At 49.1% G+C, this 18,400-nt stretch overlaps 1 protein-coding gene across 6 annotated transcripts in view; it reads left to right on the forward strand.

Annotated features, from left to right (window-relative positions):
• Positions 1 to 18,400, forward strand: part of PAX5 (paired box 5) — a 152,266-nt gene that overhangs the window by 63,410 nt on the left and 70,456 nt on the right. For 4 of the 6 annotated variants that reach the window (XM_054054158.1, XM_054054154.1, XM_054054159.1 and 1 more), the window contains exons 7-8: positions 10,510 to 10,566; positions 14,420 to 14,549. In XM_054054158.1, the coding sequence (XP_053910133.1) occupies positions 10,510 to 10,566; positions 14,420 to 14,549 (187 nt within the window). The remainder of the gene's footprint in view (positions 1 to 10,509; positions 10,567 to 14,419; positions 14,550 to 18,400) is intronic. The other 2 variants (XM_009562949.2, XM_054054157.1) reach the window with 1 other exon arrangement.

The following is an 18,400-nucleotide window of genomic DNA, read 5'->3' on the forward strand; positions in this document are numbered from 1 at the left end:
GGGCTGCGAGCGCATGTTGTCCACTCATGTCCAGCTTCTCATCCATCAGCACACAGAGTTGTTCTCTGTGGCGATTCCCCGATTTTGGGACTTTGCTGCTGTATGCCATGATAAGGTGCTTGCATGGTGTAGGAGTTCTCCCCACTTGCAGGGAGCATGTGCTGCCCATCTCTGCCAGCGGAGACAGGAAGCACGCCCTTTGAGGGTATCAGAGGCTGCTGATGCTCAGAAGGAGATCTTGGGCTTGCAGTACTTTTTCTTGCCTAATGGCAGCTTTCAGCAATGGTAAAATCTAAAGAGATGTGAAAGAGGCTGGAGAGGAGCAGTGTTCAGCCGTAACACTACAGGGAAGGAGCAGGCCGCTCTTTGGAGACAGCACTTGCAGTTGCCCTGTCTTCCTGCATAAGGTGGTTGCTCAAGAGCTGCTTGGTGCACAAAGTGCTTTGAGCCCTGAGATGATGCTGCCAACCACAGCCTCAGGTCTATGAGGAGCCATCAGCTCCCAGAGAAATGACAGGTTACTCTACAGTGGTGTTGGCTAGTGCTCCTCTGTCTGCCAGGACCCCTGGGTGCTGGAGGGTGCTGAGCACTGGACCAAGGGCTGGCCAAAGGCTTTGGACTGCCCTTGGCTCCTGCAGGCTGAGCCTTCAATGTGTGAGACTTGTTGCAGGATCCCTGCTCCTGTTCTCCATCACTTACTCATGTTTTGGTGGTACTGGGAGAAGACAAAGAGGCAGAATGGGGCCACAAGCTTTGTGCACTGGCTCTCTAGAGAAGGACAATGTCCAGCATGGTCTTGCTATCTGGATGGAGAAGGAGAGTAATGGCATGGGAGAGCATCTCCCCTCATCCTATCCCTGCTCTCCCTACATCCCTGCACTCCCTGCATGCCTGCATCACTGCATCCCTGCTGCTTTGCTCTCTCCCTTACAAGCATTTTTTTTTTTTTTTTTGTGCATGAGCTTGTGAAGACTGCACAAAATTCCCTGCCTGTGCTACCTTGTTGTGACACGCTGTGTTGGTGGTGACAGTCACAGCAGCCCATGTTGTACGACACTTGGTGTTCCATATGGTAGTGGGGCTGTGGTGGCAGTGAGTTCCTGGGGAAGTAGCATGACAAGGGGCTGTACATCCTGCTAACATCTCTCTGCATCAGCGTCATCTCTGCAAAGCACCCTGCAGCTTGCATGGACATCAGGGACTGGAATTGAGACATCTGGTCCTTGAGTGAGCAAAAGAAGTGGGAAGAAACCCGAGTGGGATGACTCAAGGGATGCATGTTCTCCTGTCTGGGCAGAGAGCTGGGGATACCTTGTGCCCTTGACTGAGCTCAATGCCCCTTCCCTTGGGTTCCTCCCTGTGGGATCAAGCAGTGTCCAGCTTTCCTGCTTCATCTGGAAGTGGGAGGAAGCCTGGGGTCAAGATTTCTTCTGAAAACCTTTCCAGAAGGCGATAAGAAGCGTTTCCAGTGGCCTGCGGTGCCCAGTGTGCAATGCCCTGGCAGCTCTGACCTGCTGAAGAGAAGCTGCTGCTGGAGGACAGAGCTGGGGTTTCTTTGCACCCATCCTGCTATACTGACGGAGTGTGGAAGTCCTTGTTGTCATGTAAGGAAACCCACAGGCTGTTTCTTGTTCTTCTGGGTCTCTCTGTCTCAACCATGCTGCAGCGAGTCAGGCCAAAAAGCAAAGAAAAAAGAGCCACTGGGCCACACCTGCTTCTTCCCTTTCCCCCGGTAAGCATGGGGCCAAATCAGTGCAACGAAATCAAGCTGGGGGTGAGCAGCAGTGCATGAGTCATGGGGATTTCAGGATGTATGCAAATCACTAGAACTCTCCCAGTGCCCCTTCCTTCAGTGGCAAAGCCCCAGTGATGGCCCGTGTTTGTGCTAATGCTGCTCCGTTGGGATTGCTGGGGCTTGTCACCCGGCTTACATGGCTTTGTTTGGGAACCACGTCTGGTTCCAGCAGGGCAGAGCGTGTGTCCATTCCCTACCCAGAGGACACCACAGCCAATGTGACCCTGGTTGGTCCTGGCATCCTGGTGATGCTCCCAGAGTTCCGGCACACACGCTCATGTCCAGTGCCTGCGACAGCAGCCTGGCTCCTCAGTGTTCAGGCACAGCAGAAGGCTTCTCAGGGAGTGAAATACCATCGAGGAGGAGTATGGTGTGCTTGTTCCCCGAAATTCTGGGGACAGTGTGTTTGGAAATTGCAGCCTTGGCACTATTTCTGTTGGATAACACTGGCAGGGGATGCTTTGCCAGTCACCAGGTTTCGCCTTGGCACTTTACGCCGGCAGCATAGTGACAAAAATGGAACACAAAGTCCTGGGAAGGGATCTCCAGGAGACTCTCCATGGCTTCCGTAAGTGTGGAACAGAGGTGAGGAGTTTAAGAAAAACTTTCCTCTCTCATCATCTCGCCTCTAGCAGCAGCAGGCTGTGAGTGTCACCACACAGAATCTGTTACCTTGAACCACCACCCTGTAGGTACCCTGCTCATTGGTCAACCAGCCTCTGTTTGGCTTCATCTTTTCTACCTGTGTGCAGATAATTTCTCCTGTTTCCAGGTGTTCTGATGTTTTGAGGAGCCTGTTTTCCTCCCCCAGGAGTGTTTTGATGTGGAAGCGGGTATCTCCAGGCCAGGTGAGGGCAGTCCCTCCTTCTTTGCCAGCCTCAACACTCCAAGGGGCTAGAGTTAACTAGTGAAAGGGAAAACCAGCTCAAGATTGACCCCACAAGATGAGCTGAGTTCAGTGCTGATTAATCATTACTGAACATCAAAGTTCATCATCAAAGAGAGCACTGCATCATTCCCCAGGTTTTCCCCTGCCCAGGGTTTCAGCTCACACAAAGTGTGCCTGTGGCACAGTGGAGGGGCAGGGAGGATCTCCACACCTCCACATCCCCCAAAACTCTCTCTGGCACATCTTTGCTGCATGAACCACTCTAGTTAAGGGGTCCAAGCCCAGGAGAATCTCATTGCCCTTTGCCAGTTCATGGGTTGTTCTGCACAAGTTTGGTACCTCCTGCCTCCCTAATCCCATGCATCCAAGGTCTTGTAAGTAGAAGTGCTTGGTAAATCTTCCAAGAACAGAGTTTGTCTTTATATTTCTGGCTTTTCCAGAAACACAGGCAGTATGTCTTGATACATTGTGGCCCTTCCTGTTCTGGACAAGGGTTTAAGTGTAGAAATGAAAGAAAAACTTTGGAAAATTATATTCGTGTATTTGTTTATGTTTGTTTGGTTTGGTGTTGTGTTTTGATTTTTTTTTTAATGAAGTCTGTTACACATTGGGGATTTGATGGGGAATTCATCATTGTAGGGAAAGTTGCCACCCACAGAATAGAAAACGGCAGACTCTTGGCCCCTGTAGATTCACCCAGTTCCCAGGAGAAGTGAAAGACTTACGAGAAACAAAGACTTGGCTTTGAAAGCAGCCTGCAAATCAAGATTTTTTTGGGTTGATGTGGGTTTTTTTCAGCTTTGACTTTGCAGCGCAGCACAAAACAAAGAAAACCTTGTGGCTTTCATCTAGGTGGAGCTGGTGGACCTGGAGCTGCAGCAGCTGCTGGGGTTGTGGCCACCTGGGAGGCTTGGTCTGTGGCAAACCCTGCCTGGGGTATTTTGCCATGCAGTGCTTTTTCAAACCGAGTTTATTGAGCACAATTGCTTATTTGGTACAGAGAGTGTTATGAAAGGGTTCTCAGATGACATTTGTGAAACACCTTCAGATGATTCATCTGAAAGTGTTACAGAAACACAAATGTTGTTCTTGCAAATTTGCCTCAGGCTTCTCCAGTGTCTGGAGCAGTCAACAGGGTCAGTTGAAGCTCTGGCAATATTGATGAGCACTTCATGCGTGTTTCCAGTGTGCCTTCATATTTCTACCCTGTATTCTCTGTGATGAAACACCTGCTTGTGCTGCTGCTTGTGTTTTCTTCTCTACTCACCCATGTCAGGTGCTTCCATTTAAGCAGTGGAGCCAGCGTGGTGGGGAGTCATGCATTTTCCCTCCTCCTGTGGCTGAAACTGTTATTGCTGTGGGCGAAAGTGTCCAGTTCCTGTCCTGCGAAACAGCAGGTCTGGGAATATCTTGTGCCAACAAGTGGCATAAAAGGGTTTTCAGCACTGGTGAGGCCGCACTTCAAATCCTGGGCTTGGTTTCAGGGCCCTTAGAACAAGAAGTACATTGAGGGGCTGGAGTGTGACTGAAGAATGGGAATAGAGCTGGGGAAGGGTCTGGAGCCCAGGGGTTCTGGGAGTGCCTGAGGGACCTGAGGCTGTTTAGTCTGGAGAAGAGGAGGCTCAGGAGAGACCTCATTGCTCTCTGCAGCTCCTAGAAAGGAGGCTGTGGTGAGGCAGGTGTTGGTGGTCTCTTCTGCCAAGTGACAGGCAAAAGGATAAGGGGGAATGGCCTCAAGTTGCATGAGGACAGGTTTAGATTGGACAATAAGAAATACTACTTTACTGAAGAGTGATGAAGCCCTGGCAGAGGCTGCCCAGGGCAGCGGTGGAGTCCCCATCCATGGAGGGGTTCGAAAAACATATGGCCATGGCACTTGGGGACAGGGTTCAGTAGAGACGGGGGTGCTGGGCTGGTGGTGGGACTGGATGAGCTCAGAGGGCTTTTCCAACTGAAAGAATTCTGTGATTCTATGATTATGTGCTGAGTTTACACAAAGCAAAGTACTTTTCCCACCAGGGTGGGATGTGTTCTTTATTTCAGTTGGGTGCCCCTTTTCTCAGTGCTGTGTGTAGGACGGTGGAAATTGCCGACAGAGCAGCCGGGCCATCGGTCAGTTCGTGCTGGGGTGAGAGGAGCCACATGAGGAGAGGGTGGGAAGGAAGGGATAAGGAAAAACGTTCATGTGGTTGAATGGAAAAAGCTGGAGAGGAGCAAGTGAGGTCTTTCCTGGGGAGAAAGAGGAGGAATGGGAGAAGAGAGGCTGGAACGGCTGGGGCAGATGCCGTTTTGGAGAGGAGATGCCTGTGCCACAGCTGATGCAGCAGTTGGGTTGGGTGTGTGACATTGGTGCTGGGAGAAGGCTCCTAAAGAACTTGCTGTGTAGTTTCTGCGTTCCTCAGTGAACCATACTGGATGTTCTGGTGTGGAAATGGCAGGGAAGAGCCCATGCAGGACTAGGCAGTGCTGATGAGTGCAGAGGTAGCTAGAGTGAGTTGTTATCTTGATTTGTGACCTGGAGGACAATGGGAGTATTTCATAGAATCATTAGGTTGGAAAAAGCCTTTGAGATCATCAGCTCCAACCATACCAGTCTATACTAAATCATATCCCTAAGCACTTCATCTGCCCATCTTTTAAACCTCTCCAAAGATGGGGACTCTACCACTCTGCCAGTGCTCGAGAACCCTTTCTGTGAAGAAATTTTTCCTAATGTCCAAACTAAACTTTCCGTGACGCAGCTTGTGGCTATTCCCTCTTGTCTTATCACCTGTCACTTGGGAGAAGAGACGAACACTCAGCTCTCTACAACCTCCTTTCAAGCAGCTGTAGAGAGCAATAAGGTCTTCCCTAAGCCTCCTCTTTTCCAGGCTAAACAACTCCAGGTGCCTCAGTTGCTCCTTGTGAGACTTGTTCTCCAGACCCTCCCCCAGCTCTATTCCCCTTCTTCAGATGCGCTCCAGGATCTCAATGCCCTCCTCAGAGTGAGGGGCCCAAAACTGAACCCAGGATTCAAGGTGCAGCCTCACCAGGGTTGAGTGCAGGGGCACAGTCCCTGCCCTGTTCCACTGGCCATGATGCATCTGATCCAAGCCAAGATGCTGTTGGCTTTCTTGGCCTCCTGGGCAACTGCTGGCTCATGTTCAGCTGCTGTCGACCAACACTCACAGGTCTTTCTTTGCCAGGCAGCTTTCCAGATGCTCTTCCCCAAGCCTGAACTATATGGGGTTGTTATGTCCCAAGTGCAGGACTTGGCACTTGGCCTGATTGAACCTCATTCTGTGGTCTTCAGCCCGTGGATCCAGCCTGTCCAGGTCACTTTGCAGAACCTCTCTGCCTTCCAGAAGATCCACGCTTCCTCCTGGTTTAATGTCATCCGCAAACTTGCTAAGGATGCACTCTATCCCCTCATCGAGGTCATTGATAAAGATACTGAACAGGACTGGACGCAGCACTGACCCCTGGGGAGAGGAAGGAGCTGTAGAGGATAAATGTGTGATGATGAAACTTGGAAATCTTGTCAAAAGCAGAGGTCAGCTCTCACTATCATGGCACTGTCTCTGTTCACCCAGGCACTTGTTGTGGACCTGATGAGGCTGAGATGTGGCAAACCACCTCAGCTCATCAGGATGTGTGTGTCCATTCCCCTCCTTTGAGGTGGCCTTGTTGATTTCTGTGGAGGCTTCAGCTTATGAACCAGTGGAAGAGTTCGCTGGCCTCCTCTGTCCTGGCTGGGCAACTGGGAGGTTGTGGTAAGGTGGGTGCTTGTTTCGTCTCCCAAGCAACAAGCGATAGGATGAGAGGAAATGACCTCAAGTTGTGCCAGGGAAGGTTTACATTGGATATTGGGAAACATGTCTTTACTGACAGAGTGGTGAAGCCCTGGCAGAGGCTGCCCAGGGCAGGGGTGGAGTCCCCGGCCCTGGAGAGGTTCAAAAAGCCTGTGGCCGTGGCACTTCAATATGTAATTTAGTGGGCATGTTGGTAATGTGTTGATGGTTGGACTGGATGAGCTTAGAGGTCCCTTCAAACTGTGATGATTCTGTGATTCTATGATTTGCAGAGGTTGGGGTCCGTCCTACCCCTGTGCGCATGCCCAGACACTGCACACACTCCTCAGACCTTGCTTTTTCTTGGTCTGCTAGCTCTGTCTAATAATAATAATAAAGGAAAAAGAGACAATTCCGGCATGAAGCGCAGGCTGTGCTCTGCGCTGTGGTTCAGTGGGGTGTTGTTGTTAGCGGTGCGTGTGTGTGCGTGCGTGTGTGCGAGGTGATTTAGTGGCCTGTGCGATGCCACATGTCTTTAAAATTACAGTGCCCATTTCCTGCTGAAATAATTTCTGCAAAGAGAGGCTCCTATTACAGCAAGAGGAGCGTGGACGTCATGATTTATTATTATTTATGGTCCCAGGGCCTTGTTTATGCACGATGGGTTAGGTGCTCAGGATAGAAATGCCATTATGCAAATGACATTGAATGTCCTTACTGAGCCTAAATAATTTTTGTGTTGGACGATTAAACCTCATCTGTTATTGATATGGGCTGCAGTCGGGCTATTAAAGAGTCCCAACAGTACTTACTCCCAGTAATGGGAAAATTGAGAGGAAGAGGCTAAACAATTGCCTCAAGTGTGCCGTGATTGTCTGGTAGGAGTGGAACATAACAAACCCCCTGAATGGAAATCGTGTTTACTACTTAGGGATAAATAAAAAGGGAGAACATGCAATAAATTACGCTTTGTGATGTGAATCAGCGCATCAGAGGATTTGCGTACTCTCAATCTATTTATTTAAATATTTCATTTTGGCTTGGTTTTTTTTTTTGTTGGGGGTGTGTGTGTGTGTATGTGTGTGAGGGGGTGGGATGTAGATACAGGGAGCAGCCAGGAAGGATTCCCGCAGGTCAGGCAGCTGGGGAGAGCCATCCTCCTCAGGAGCTGTGCCGCCACCGCGCCATCCACTTTGACACAGCTGTGCGGTCACATTTTGATCAGTGTTGATAGCTTATGAATTCCAAAATTGACAAAATTTACAGAAAAATGAGGATAATCCATCTTCCTTAGCAGCCTGTCAGGAGCTGGCTATACTTCATAATCTTCAATTACAGATGCTATTTTCAGACATTTACATGCAGATATTAGAACAAAATGAAAATGAGAAACAAAGAGTGAATGGAAACACAGCTATTTATATGTATAAAAGAAAAACAACAGGTAAATTCTAGGCATTTAGATTGGATTTGAGGGTCCCTTTGGAAAACCTGAGAACGGCTGCATCCGCTTATGGATCACAGTGTGGAAATGTAAGACATAGCATGTCATTTCCCACATGCAGATAATCTGAAGATTGGGTCAAAAACAGGTCAGTTATTCTGAAGTATGAGGGTAAATGTGTTCATGGCAGGGTGCACTAGCTAATTCCCACTGTCTTTAGAGGGGTCTCCCGGGAAGTGCGCAATCCTAATTGGATTTGGGCTAAAAGGAAGCACAGCTGTTAATTTTTTAAGAACATACATGTTTTGTGACAGGGGCACCCAGAAATTCTCCATTTAAACAGAGGGAAAAGGGTTGTACAGCTGAAATCAAACTTCCCAGTCCCCATCCCTGGAGGGGTTTAAAAGGCGAGCAGATGAAGTGCTTAGGGACATGATTTAGTGGTGGACAGGTATGGTTGGAATTGATGATCTCAATGGTCTTTTCTAACATAGTGATTCTATGATTCTACTCCCCATGAGACAGCGAAGAGCCTGACATCCCTGAAAACAAAGAGAAACTGGGGTTTGTCCCCAATTAGCTTTTACTCCCAAGCAGAATTGGTTTTGGTGGCTACAGTGGGAGCTCAGGGGATGTGATGTAAATTATGAGATGGAGGGGTGGCTGGTGGGCAGCAGCAGTGAGGATTTGATAAATAGGGTTCCAGGTGCCTTTCCTGTCCCGATCAGAGGCAGCTGAGAAGGAGGGCACTGGGGTGGATTTTCCATTCCCATAAAATTCCAGGCAGAGAGGCACCGGTGCCCGTGCAGCTGCGAGCGGCGCTGGGTTTCTGATAAGCCTGGGGAGATTAATTACAGCTGCTTTGGATTAAGCTCCCCGAACCATATCTAATGTTACAAATTTCTCCCCTTTGTCAGGCTGAGGTGGGGGTTTCCATGGACAGACAGCCTGGCATGCGCTACCTCTGCCTTTATTTATTAATTTTAAGGTGTTATGATGTGATGAATTTGGGATGTGAGGCACAAGGTCCAGCTTGCTACTGCCGTTGGGGGCAAGCAGGGGGTTTGGTGAGCTGGGGGACAGCGCTGTGCCTTTCAGAGACCTCTGATTAACACCTGGTTTAAATGAGGAGAATCATAGAATCCTGGAATGGTTTGGGCTGGAAGGGACTTCAAAGCCCGTGCAGTTCCCCCCTGCCATGGGCAGGGACACCTCCCACTGGATCAGGGGCTCAAAGCCCCACCCAACCTGGCCTTGAACCCCTTCAGGGATGGGGCAGCCACCACTGCTCTGGGCAACCTGGGCCAGGGCTTCACCACCCCCACAGGAAAACATTTCTTCCTAAGATCTCATCTCAATCTCCGCTTTTTCAGCTGAGAACTGTTCCCCTCATCCTGTCCCTGCACTCCCTGATCAAAAGCCCCTTCCCAGCTTTCCTGGAGCCCCTTTCAGCTAGTGAAGGTGCTCTAAGGTCTCCCAGGAGCCTTCTCTTCTCCGGGCTGGGAAGCACTGGTTTATGGTGTGGAAAGCGCTGTGTATGCCATGTCTGTTGCAAGGGACAGCAGTGCGTGGCCCATGCAGAGGCAAACTGAATCTCCCAGTCCCCAGGCTGGTGTGATGCTCTGACAGTCCAATCCCCTCTTGCACTGCTGCTGCATCCTGAGCAGTGCCGTGTGCCCTGGGGCGGCTGTGCCAGTAGCAGGAGGACATAGAGGCATCGCTTCATGCCTGCCTGCTGCTTTGCAGGTGTGATTTGGAAAAAGAAGCAGATGCCAAAAGCAACATGTGAGAGTCCCAGTGGGCACCAGCTGGCTCCTTTCAGCAGCCACTTGCCCTGCACAGCAGGCACCTCTTTTCTGTATTTGTTCGGTGCAATCTCTCTTGAGGGGTGCAGGGTCTGTCCCTGAAAACCATGAGGCAGGAGAGGGGTGCAGTTGTCAGCTGGGTCATCCCTGCCAGTGGGGCCTCCCTGAATTCCTCAGGCTGGCACCTGAGAACCAGGCTGTTTCAGGGAGCATTCTTGTCCCCGCTTTGGAATGAAGCACCAGGTAAATCTCAAAGAGAAAACTGCCATACATGTAGAGTGGGTAAACATTTTGGTGGGTTATGCTTGGGGTTCTTTGCTAGGAAAAGCGGAGGGTGAAGCTCATGAAGGGCTGCCTCACCACTTCACTATAGTACAGGAGGAAAGAGCAGAGCCCGCCTCAGTACCTGAGTGCTTTGGGAATGGTACCGAAAGTCTCTATGCCCTGCATCTTCCCATCACCTTCTATGTCCTCAGGGGCAATGTTCAGAAATAAAGCTTTTGGAGGTGGATATGAAATTTCTACCAGCACAGCGACCTGCCCATTTGCACTCTGCATTGAAGGCTGGTGAGGGATGGATGGTGCGGACCCTGCTGCCCATGGGTGTACAGAAACCACCGCTTTCCTCCTCAACCCACCCTCCTGCAAGGTGCCCAGGTCGCGTCTGCCCGAGCCAAGTGGGATGGGGCAGAGGGAGCGCAGTAGATCTCACCTTGCCCCTTCTTTTGGTTTGTCCCTCTTGGTCTCTCCTTTTATATATTCCTCATTTTACATGTCTGTGTTTTCTCTCCTCCATGCTATGGCAGTGGTGCTCCATGCTGATGAGACAGTGCGTGGTACAACCGCAGGCAGTCATTTTTCAGGTAATTTCTAGGGTACTGAACACCCGACTCTTGCTTTTTCACCTACTGAGCAGCAGGCTGGGCTTCCCGCTGTGTGGGGAGGGAGCCCTGGCTGTTCCCGGCCACCCTGGGCTGCTCCTCACCGGTGGCTCCAGTGGAAGAATCAGACCTGAGATCTCTCCTGCTGCCTGCCAGAGCAGCTGGAGAGGCTCCTGGGGAGGGGTGGCAGGAGGGTGTTGATGGGCCCTGAGGTTAGGGGCTGCTCCACGAATGCTGTGTCCCCTTGGGGTTTCCTCTCGTCTCTGAACAGTGTGTCTGGAAGGATGGTCTTTGGCTGGGGTGAGTGGGAAGAGAGGACACTGCTGTGCGTGAGTGCTCAGCTCTGTGAACCCACAGCACCAGCAAAGCTTGATGCTGCTTCTGGGGATTCTGTGGTCTCCCAGCCCCTACACAGGTGTGAGAGGGTTACAGACAGTGCCTGCTGGTCAATTTGGGGCGGAGGCTCTTCTACTCTGCTCCCTACACCTTCAGGGTCAGAAGATACCTTCTACAGGCCCTCTTCTCCCTGCACCTCACCATTGGCAGCGGCCCATTCCCTTTTCTGCCCACAGCCAAGCACCACCCATAGCCTGGTGCAATCTCAGCTATGCAGTATTTCCCTGCCACTGCGCCAGTCCTGGCAGTGTAAGTGCTGCTCAGTGGTGGGTGCTGTGATGACAGCAGTGGGTGCAACACAGGCATTCACTCCTCTGCTGGGACTGTGCAAGGAGGTGGGGGTTCAGCAGCCTCTGAGGCTGCCCCTTGGCCGGGATTGTTCTGCCTGGGTGCTGGGTGCAGTGATGGTGGTTGGTGCGTGGTCTGTGTGGCTGCTGGTCATCAGTCACTGATGGCTCTGAGGAGGGATATGGGCGCGGTTTTGTCCTGAGAACCAGGAAGTGGCTGCAAAATCCCTGAAAATTCCACTGTTCTGACCTCTGGAAAAGTTCCTGCTCTGTTGTTGTAAAAGAGCTGCAGCTCCTCTCTGCAGTGAGCTGAGGACCAAAAGTGGGGAGGGACCCCGAATCTCCATTTGTCACGCCTCTGTCTCCTGGAGCCTTAGTGCCCAGCTGCAGATTCCTCCTCTGTGCCATGCTGGGCTCCCATGATGCTTCCATTCCTTCTGGTCTGCAGAAGTGGTCCCGTGGTTTGAGTTCATGCTGCTGCAGGTGGGTGAGGTGCGGCAGCGTTGCCCACAGGAGGGCTGTGCTGGTGAGCTTTGGTCAGTTTCCCCATGGTGGGGTGGCATGGATGAGCAGGGATTACAACTGTCCTGGCCCCTGGCAGGGTGTGCTGCACCCTAGAAGCTGCGGGCTTCCAACAATGAGACTGGCCGGTCCCTCTGAGACCGAAGATCCAGGCTCACTTTTCATTAAGTGGTGCTCTCAGATTGTTTCAGTGAAGAGGTATGACCTGGTCCTGCTTCTTCGTAGGTCAGATCCTTGGACCCTAGAAGGTAAGCAAGCTGTGGTGTTCCAACATTTGCAGCCTACTGTGGAGTCCCATGTCTGGGGTTTGCAGGGAAAGGCTTGGACTGATCCCGTTTGGTTTTGTGCCACTCTTGTCTGTAGGGCTTGGACGCGCACCCCATGCCCCAGCCCACATGTGACCCCGTGGTACAAGAGGACACATCCACCTTCGTAAGCTGGAAACTGCATTCACACGCTGCCAGTGGGGAGGAGTGTATCATCGTGCTGTGGGTTGATATAGAGATTTTCCAGTCTGCATATGGCGCAGTTATGTCTTTCTTAGAGGAACTGGAGTGGAATAAAACATCCATCCCCAGGGAGTGATGTGTGCTCTTCTTCAGCCATCAGAAATGTCACACAACAGTACATGAGGGCAGTTTTTTCCCTCTGCTGTACTGCTGGGCTGTCCCACACTGCTTGTGCATCACTGGCTGCCGGGGATGACTCTGCAGGACTGCAGCTGTGTTGTTGCTCCTCTGGTGTCTCGTTGGTGATGCCACCACATGTGCACGTACCCACTGTGGGGTGGGATGTGGGACAATGTGGAGTGGTGTGGAAAGGCTGAAATGTGTGCCTTGGGGTGTGGAATGATAAGCAGCAACTTTAGTTGCACTTGTAGAGAGGAGAAAGATTTGGACTGTCATTGGCATCCTGTGCAGAGAGGGAAGATTCAAGGGTTGTCTTCCCTACGGTGCAGAAGTGGAGCTGAAGCAGAGGTGTGGGCGTGTGCATCTTTGAGGCTGTGGTGATGGAAGAAAGGGAGGTCACAGGGGTTGTTGGAGGAGGAATAAGCTGGAAGGGCTGAGGAATAGGACAAGTCTAGTGCCAAGATTAGGGACAAACATAGGAGAAGAGTCCTTGCTGAGAAACCTTTGCTCCAGAGGACCCTACAGTGCTAATCCACAGCAGGGTGAAGGGACAGGGTGGCCAGCAGCTGGTCACTGGCAAAAAGTATTTGATGTGCTCATCTGCGAGAGGTTTGTATATGGGATCCTTCAAGGTGGCAGGGTGTACTCGTGCCTCAGGCAAGTTGCATCCGCAGAATAGAAATGCATCAAATAACACAGAACTGCTAATACGGGTTTATCCATCTACATCAACTTCAGTTTGAGTGAGAACTGAGCAAGAGAGACACAAACAGAAGTATCTGACCCAAAGTGCGGAGCTCCTGGTGAATAGCAGTCTGAGTGGGGGTTCTTGGATGCTTACAAGAAGGTTGGAGAGGAGGGAGAAAGATGTGTTTACTCAGAACAGCTTTTCTTTCCTTGGGAAAAAAGTGAGCTTTCAAAATTGGTAGCTTCAAAGACTGACGGGGTCCTAGGTTTCTGCATTGACTTAGGCCACAAGACAGCTTCTGCATTGACTTAGGCCACAGAAGTACAGCCTTGTAGGGAATCAGGGATCAGCCTCGTAGTCCATGTCATTCAGTTTGTTTGTTCCTATTACTATTCTTCACTTGAAGCCACCCGCTGGTCACTACGGGCATGATTGCCATTTCACAAATAAGAGATTAAAACTTAAAAGTGCAAATAGCAAGAGGGAAGGGAGAAATTGGAAAGGAAACTTCCCCAGTTTTGTGTGAAAGATCCTGACAATAAGAAATTATGGAAAAAGGCAAATGTGGATAAGTTCTCTGTCAAGTAATGGAATTCCTTCTGGACATATGTCTTGACCTCCCCTGCTACCTGTACTTTTACAGGGCTATAGGACTGACACAATGTGATTTCTGAGGACCTGTACTTATTTACCATAGTTTTGATTAATGAGATCAAAAAATTCCCATGACATGAGAGAGCATCCTTACAACAGTCCCGTGATTTGTTTTTAAATTATTTGGATTTAGCAACTGTTGGCTACAGATCCATCCAGTAAGCAAGTGCTTCTATTTACATACAATCAATGAGGAAATGCGGCATTCCCAAGAAAAGAGGGGAAGCAGGACACTCTGTTCCCACATGCTCATTGGTGCGTGTCTCTTCAAGTGAAACCACTGAAATAAGGAGGCTTCAGGTTAAATGACAGGAATGGTTTTCTTTAACAAACACGTAACTTGCACGCAGCAGTTACAGCCCCTGTTACTCTACGAAATTCCTGTTTACGGAAAGCCTTACTACGTTTTGACGAGTTTGGCTTCTCCTTTGTAAAGAAAGGTGATTTTAATGTTCTCCAAGAACATCAGTGATAAGCACGGAGCCATTTATAGAGCATTTTGAATGCATAACAGCCTCGTGTAAATGAGTATTGCCTTTAAAACTGACCGAACTAAAGATTTCTGAGTTCTGTATGGCATCTACTTTCTGTCATACAGGCAAGAGCTCTTTAATAGTATATTTGTTGTCACTAAAATGACTTTTGTTTCTTTTTTCCAGGCAACTGAATACTCAGCCATGGCATCATTAACTGGTGGATTAGATGACATGAAGGCCAATATAACCAGCCCCACTTCTGCAGATCTGGGAGCAAGCGTTCCCGGGCCTCAGTCATACCCTGTGGTCACAGGTAAGCAGCTTTCTAGCATGGATAAGTGGTTTGAAGTGTGTGCAAGTGTGTGCACATTGCAGAGCGCTGCGCTTTGTGGAGGATTGGTGTCAGATGAGGAGTCATTTGCTCAGAAAATCTGTTTTTAAGTGGTGTTTCATAGCAGCTCGCTTGCAAGTCAGGTGCAAGGCTTGTATAAGTCAGTAGTGTTCACTGGGAGCCAATAGGCGAAGCATCCATCCCTCTTGTCCAGGAGAGGATGTGCCCCTCCATCCCATACATGCATCTTGGATACCGAGATGTAACAGAAAAGCAGAATGCTTGCCTTGGCTTTTGGGTTTTGTTGCTTATTTTCCATAAAGGCGCCTGGCGTGTTTGACTGGATAGGGTTTTTATGACAGTTCAAACTAGCTTGCATTTTGGATACTTTTAGTTCCTGCAAATGCTTGTGTTTTATACCATTTGTGGAATTCTAACCGTGCCCTAGGACACATTTTTTAAATGAAATGCAAAGGCTGTTTGTTCAAGGAACGTAGCATCACTTGCATTTATGTAGCAGACAATAGAGTGAGAGTTAAGGAATAGGAAGAATTTGATAAACATTTCGGAAGGAGATTGCCGACATGGTAAGAATAGGATGAAATGATGTCCCAAAGCAATTGTGGGAATCAGGGATTTTAAAATTCGAGGCTTTATGTTTCCTAACCACGTTACCTCTGTGTATTATCCTTATCCTTGTGTCCAACCTGTACAGACTCATCACTGGATTTTCTCTGTTTAGCCAAAGATTAGATTTACTTTTTTATTTTGTTGCTAAAACAAAAGTGATACTTTTTTTAGTACAGCAATATCATACCTTGAAAGCACTACAATCTCACCTAGCAGGTGAGTAGTTTTGAAAACAAATGTTATCACAGAGTTATATTAACCCAATATGGCATCAGCCTGGCTCCTCTTGCCAAAAGTTTAGAAGTCTTGGAATGAAATTAGAGTTACATAACTGTGAGGAAATCCATATTTACTTCAAACTGTGAGGGGAGAGACTTGGAATAGCTGTCAGACAGTGGGTGGCCAAAGGGGCAGACTTATAGATAAGAAAGGCGTCCAGAAGTGGATGGATGGGTAGGAAGAGGGACTTTGGGGTATTGTGGCTTGTAACAGGTAGGGAGAGAAAGCATATATACATAAAATGTCATGTGCGTGGTCATGAACCACCCATACAGCCTATGAAAGTTAAAAAGTCTCCTTAGGCATATTATTCTGTAATTGTCTGTGACAGCCCCCTAGGGGGGCTGTGAATCTCTAGGGGGCTAACAGGAAAGCTGGGGAGGAACTCTTGATGAGGGAGTCCTGGAACAGGATGAGAGGGAATGGTTTTCAGCTGAAAGAGGGGAGATTGAGATGAGATCTTGGAAATAAATGGTCTTCTGTGAGCATGGGGAGGCCCTGGACCAGGTTGCCCAGAGCAGTGGTGGATGCCCCATCCCTGGAGGTGTTCAAGGCCAGGTTGGATGGGGCTTGGAGCCCCTGATGCAGAGTCCTTGCCCATGGCAGGGGGGTGGAACTAGATGGGCTTTGAGGTCCCTTCCAACTCAAACCATTCCATCATTCCATGACATGTGCTGCTCATTGCAAAAGACCCTGGCTGCCTGACAGATCATGGATGTCCTCCTGCCCATTGTTTCTCTTCTGGATGTTTTTCTCTTGCTTCTCCAAGTCCGTGCCCTATGACATGCCTGAAATGTCAGAGGCACTTGTGCTCTCTGCTGAGAAGCGCAGCCCAGCAGCACCTTGGGCCACATGCGTGGATGCTGTGAATGTTGCTGCCTCAGCTTTCTGACCCAGAGCATCCTCAGGACAGGGTGCAGAAGAGGAACCACTGGGAGCTGTGTCTTGAGAAGAAACAACCTAGCAAGAAGTGATTCTATGACTTAGCTGCGTTATCGAGGAGTGAAAATGAGGAAAACAAGGTGATAGAGATGTGCTTCCTCACTTCTGTCTCCATCTAAGGAGCTGCATATCCAAGATCAGCATCGGTCATTGCCATTGGGCCAAAACCAGGTCCAGACAAAGGCTGTTGTCTGGTTTGATGCTTCAGCAGAACTTGTTTTTTTATGCTGCTTTAAGCAATTTTCATGCTTCTTGTGTCACTGCTTTCTGGTGGTTTAGTGATCTGACTGGTCATGTTCATTATGGCAAAACTGGCCACAGATTGATGCTGCAGAGCTCATTATGGATTTTGCATGGATTTTCCCTGTGACATATCCAGTACTTGAATGAAACTCCCAAATGCTATGTTTATTAGTTCACTTCAAAATTGTGGAGCAGACTTTATGAGTAGCAAGCCTAGAAAAAAACCTGCCATTGGTCTTAAATGTGACAGAATGAGGGCTATAAGAGTGTACAAGGCAGTAGGTATTTATATCTTTAATTTGATATTGCTGTAGAGTTTTCTAACACCTGCATTCATAAAACTTAAATTTACACGAGCGTATAAAAACCCATTTAAAACCTATGCCATTTGATATATTTTCAGAGGAGATTGTCTGACTGCTATCCCCTCCTTTCCATTTGGAACACCCATACCAACTGTTTTGTGCTGCTTTTGCTCTGGAAGCAGCCAGAGGCCCCCAGCATGACCAAAGTGCTATAGCACTTCTGCATATATGATACAACCGAGTCACACACTTTGCCTCAAGGCTTTCCTAACGAGCTAAGAGGACGTGCAGACAATTGGGGGCAGGAAGATTTAGGCAGCAAGCTGTACTTTGTAATGTGCAGGAGATATGAGTTACGGCTCACTTGGTGACACATTTCTCACCACAGCTCTGGACAGACTTCCTCATTTTTTCCCCCAAATTAACTCACATCTTCAGTCACACTTCTCTTCTAACCCAGTTTCCTTAGCAGGACAGAGGATTCAGAAGAGGAGACAGATTGATGGACTCTTTTTCCCTTGTAACCAAAAGTTGCATACTGCTACTGTCCTTTCATCTGTAGTAGGCATTGCTTAAAATTATTAGGAATTGGGCAATAATGCACAATGGTAGTTATGAGCACAAGGTCCAAAAAACATGAGCAAACACGATGCACTCTGCATTCTAGGAACAATTCTCTTGTCTGTGATCTGGCCAAAGCTGTGGTAAAATTCAGTGGTTTGTCTTTCGTGAGCCAGGGCCAGAGTGGGTGAGTGGGTGTGGACAGTAGGTGAGGTGGGCAGCACCTGGAAGAAGGTTAGCTTTGTGTCAGCCCCGTTTTGGTGGTCAGGAGCAGATTCACATGAGAAGTCCTGCCAGAGCCAGGTCCTGAGCCTTGGCCTTTCTCTGGCAGGCAGGAGCCTGAGCCTCACAGATCTGTGGTGGCATTTCTTCTGCGAACTGTTCTTTGCTGGAAGAGAAGTGGCCAACCCGAACTCCAGTCTTTTCTTAAGATTTAGAAAGTGGGTTGCTTTTAATTTCTTCACCCTTTTTTGAGTGTTTCCACTCTTCCTCACGGCAGACAGGCTGTCCTGTCATGTGCCCAAGCAGACTGAGAGCAGGAGGCTGAGAGCCCTGGGGCACGACTTGTTTTGGTCATTCTAGCTAGTGTGGGTTCAGCTGTAAAAGTGAGTGCTAAGTGGGCAAAGCTCCATAAAATGTCCAAAGTCAGTGCCAGGTGGTGCCAATGGCTTGAGAGGATGACCCCACTTGTCAGTTGATGTTACACATTGTAAACACTTCTGTAACAGTTCCACTGTCATGACACCAAGAGATGCTCAATACACTGTGTCCAGAAGAGCCTTTTAGTGGAAAGAAGCGATGTTGGTACCAGAAACTTCTCTGGTGTGTGTGAAGCTCAGCTGTGAATGTGTGATTGTGCAATGCTTCAACTGA

This window comes from Cuculus canorus, chromosome Z (assembly GCF_017976375.1).
Source record: "Cuculus canorus isolate bCucCan1 chromosome Z, bCucCan1.pri, whole genome shotgun sequence".
Lineage (NCBI taxonomy): Eukaryota > Metazoa > Chordata > Aves > Cuculiformes > Cuculidae > Cuculus > Cuculus canorus.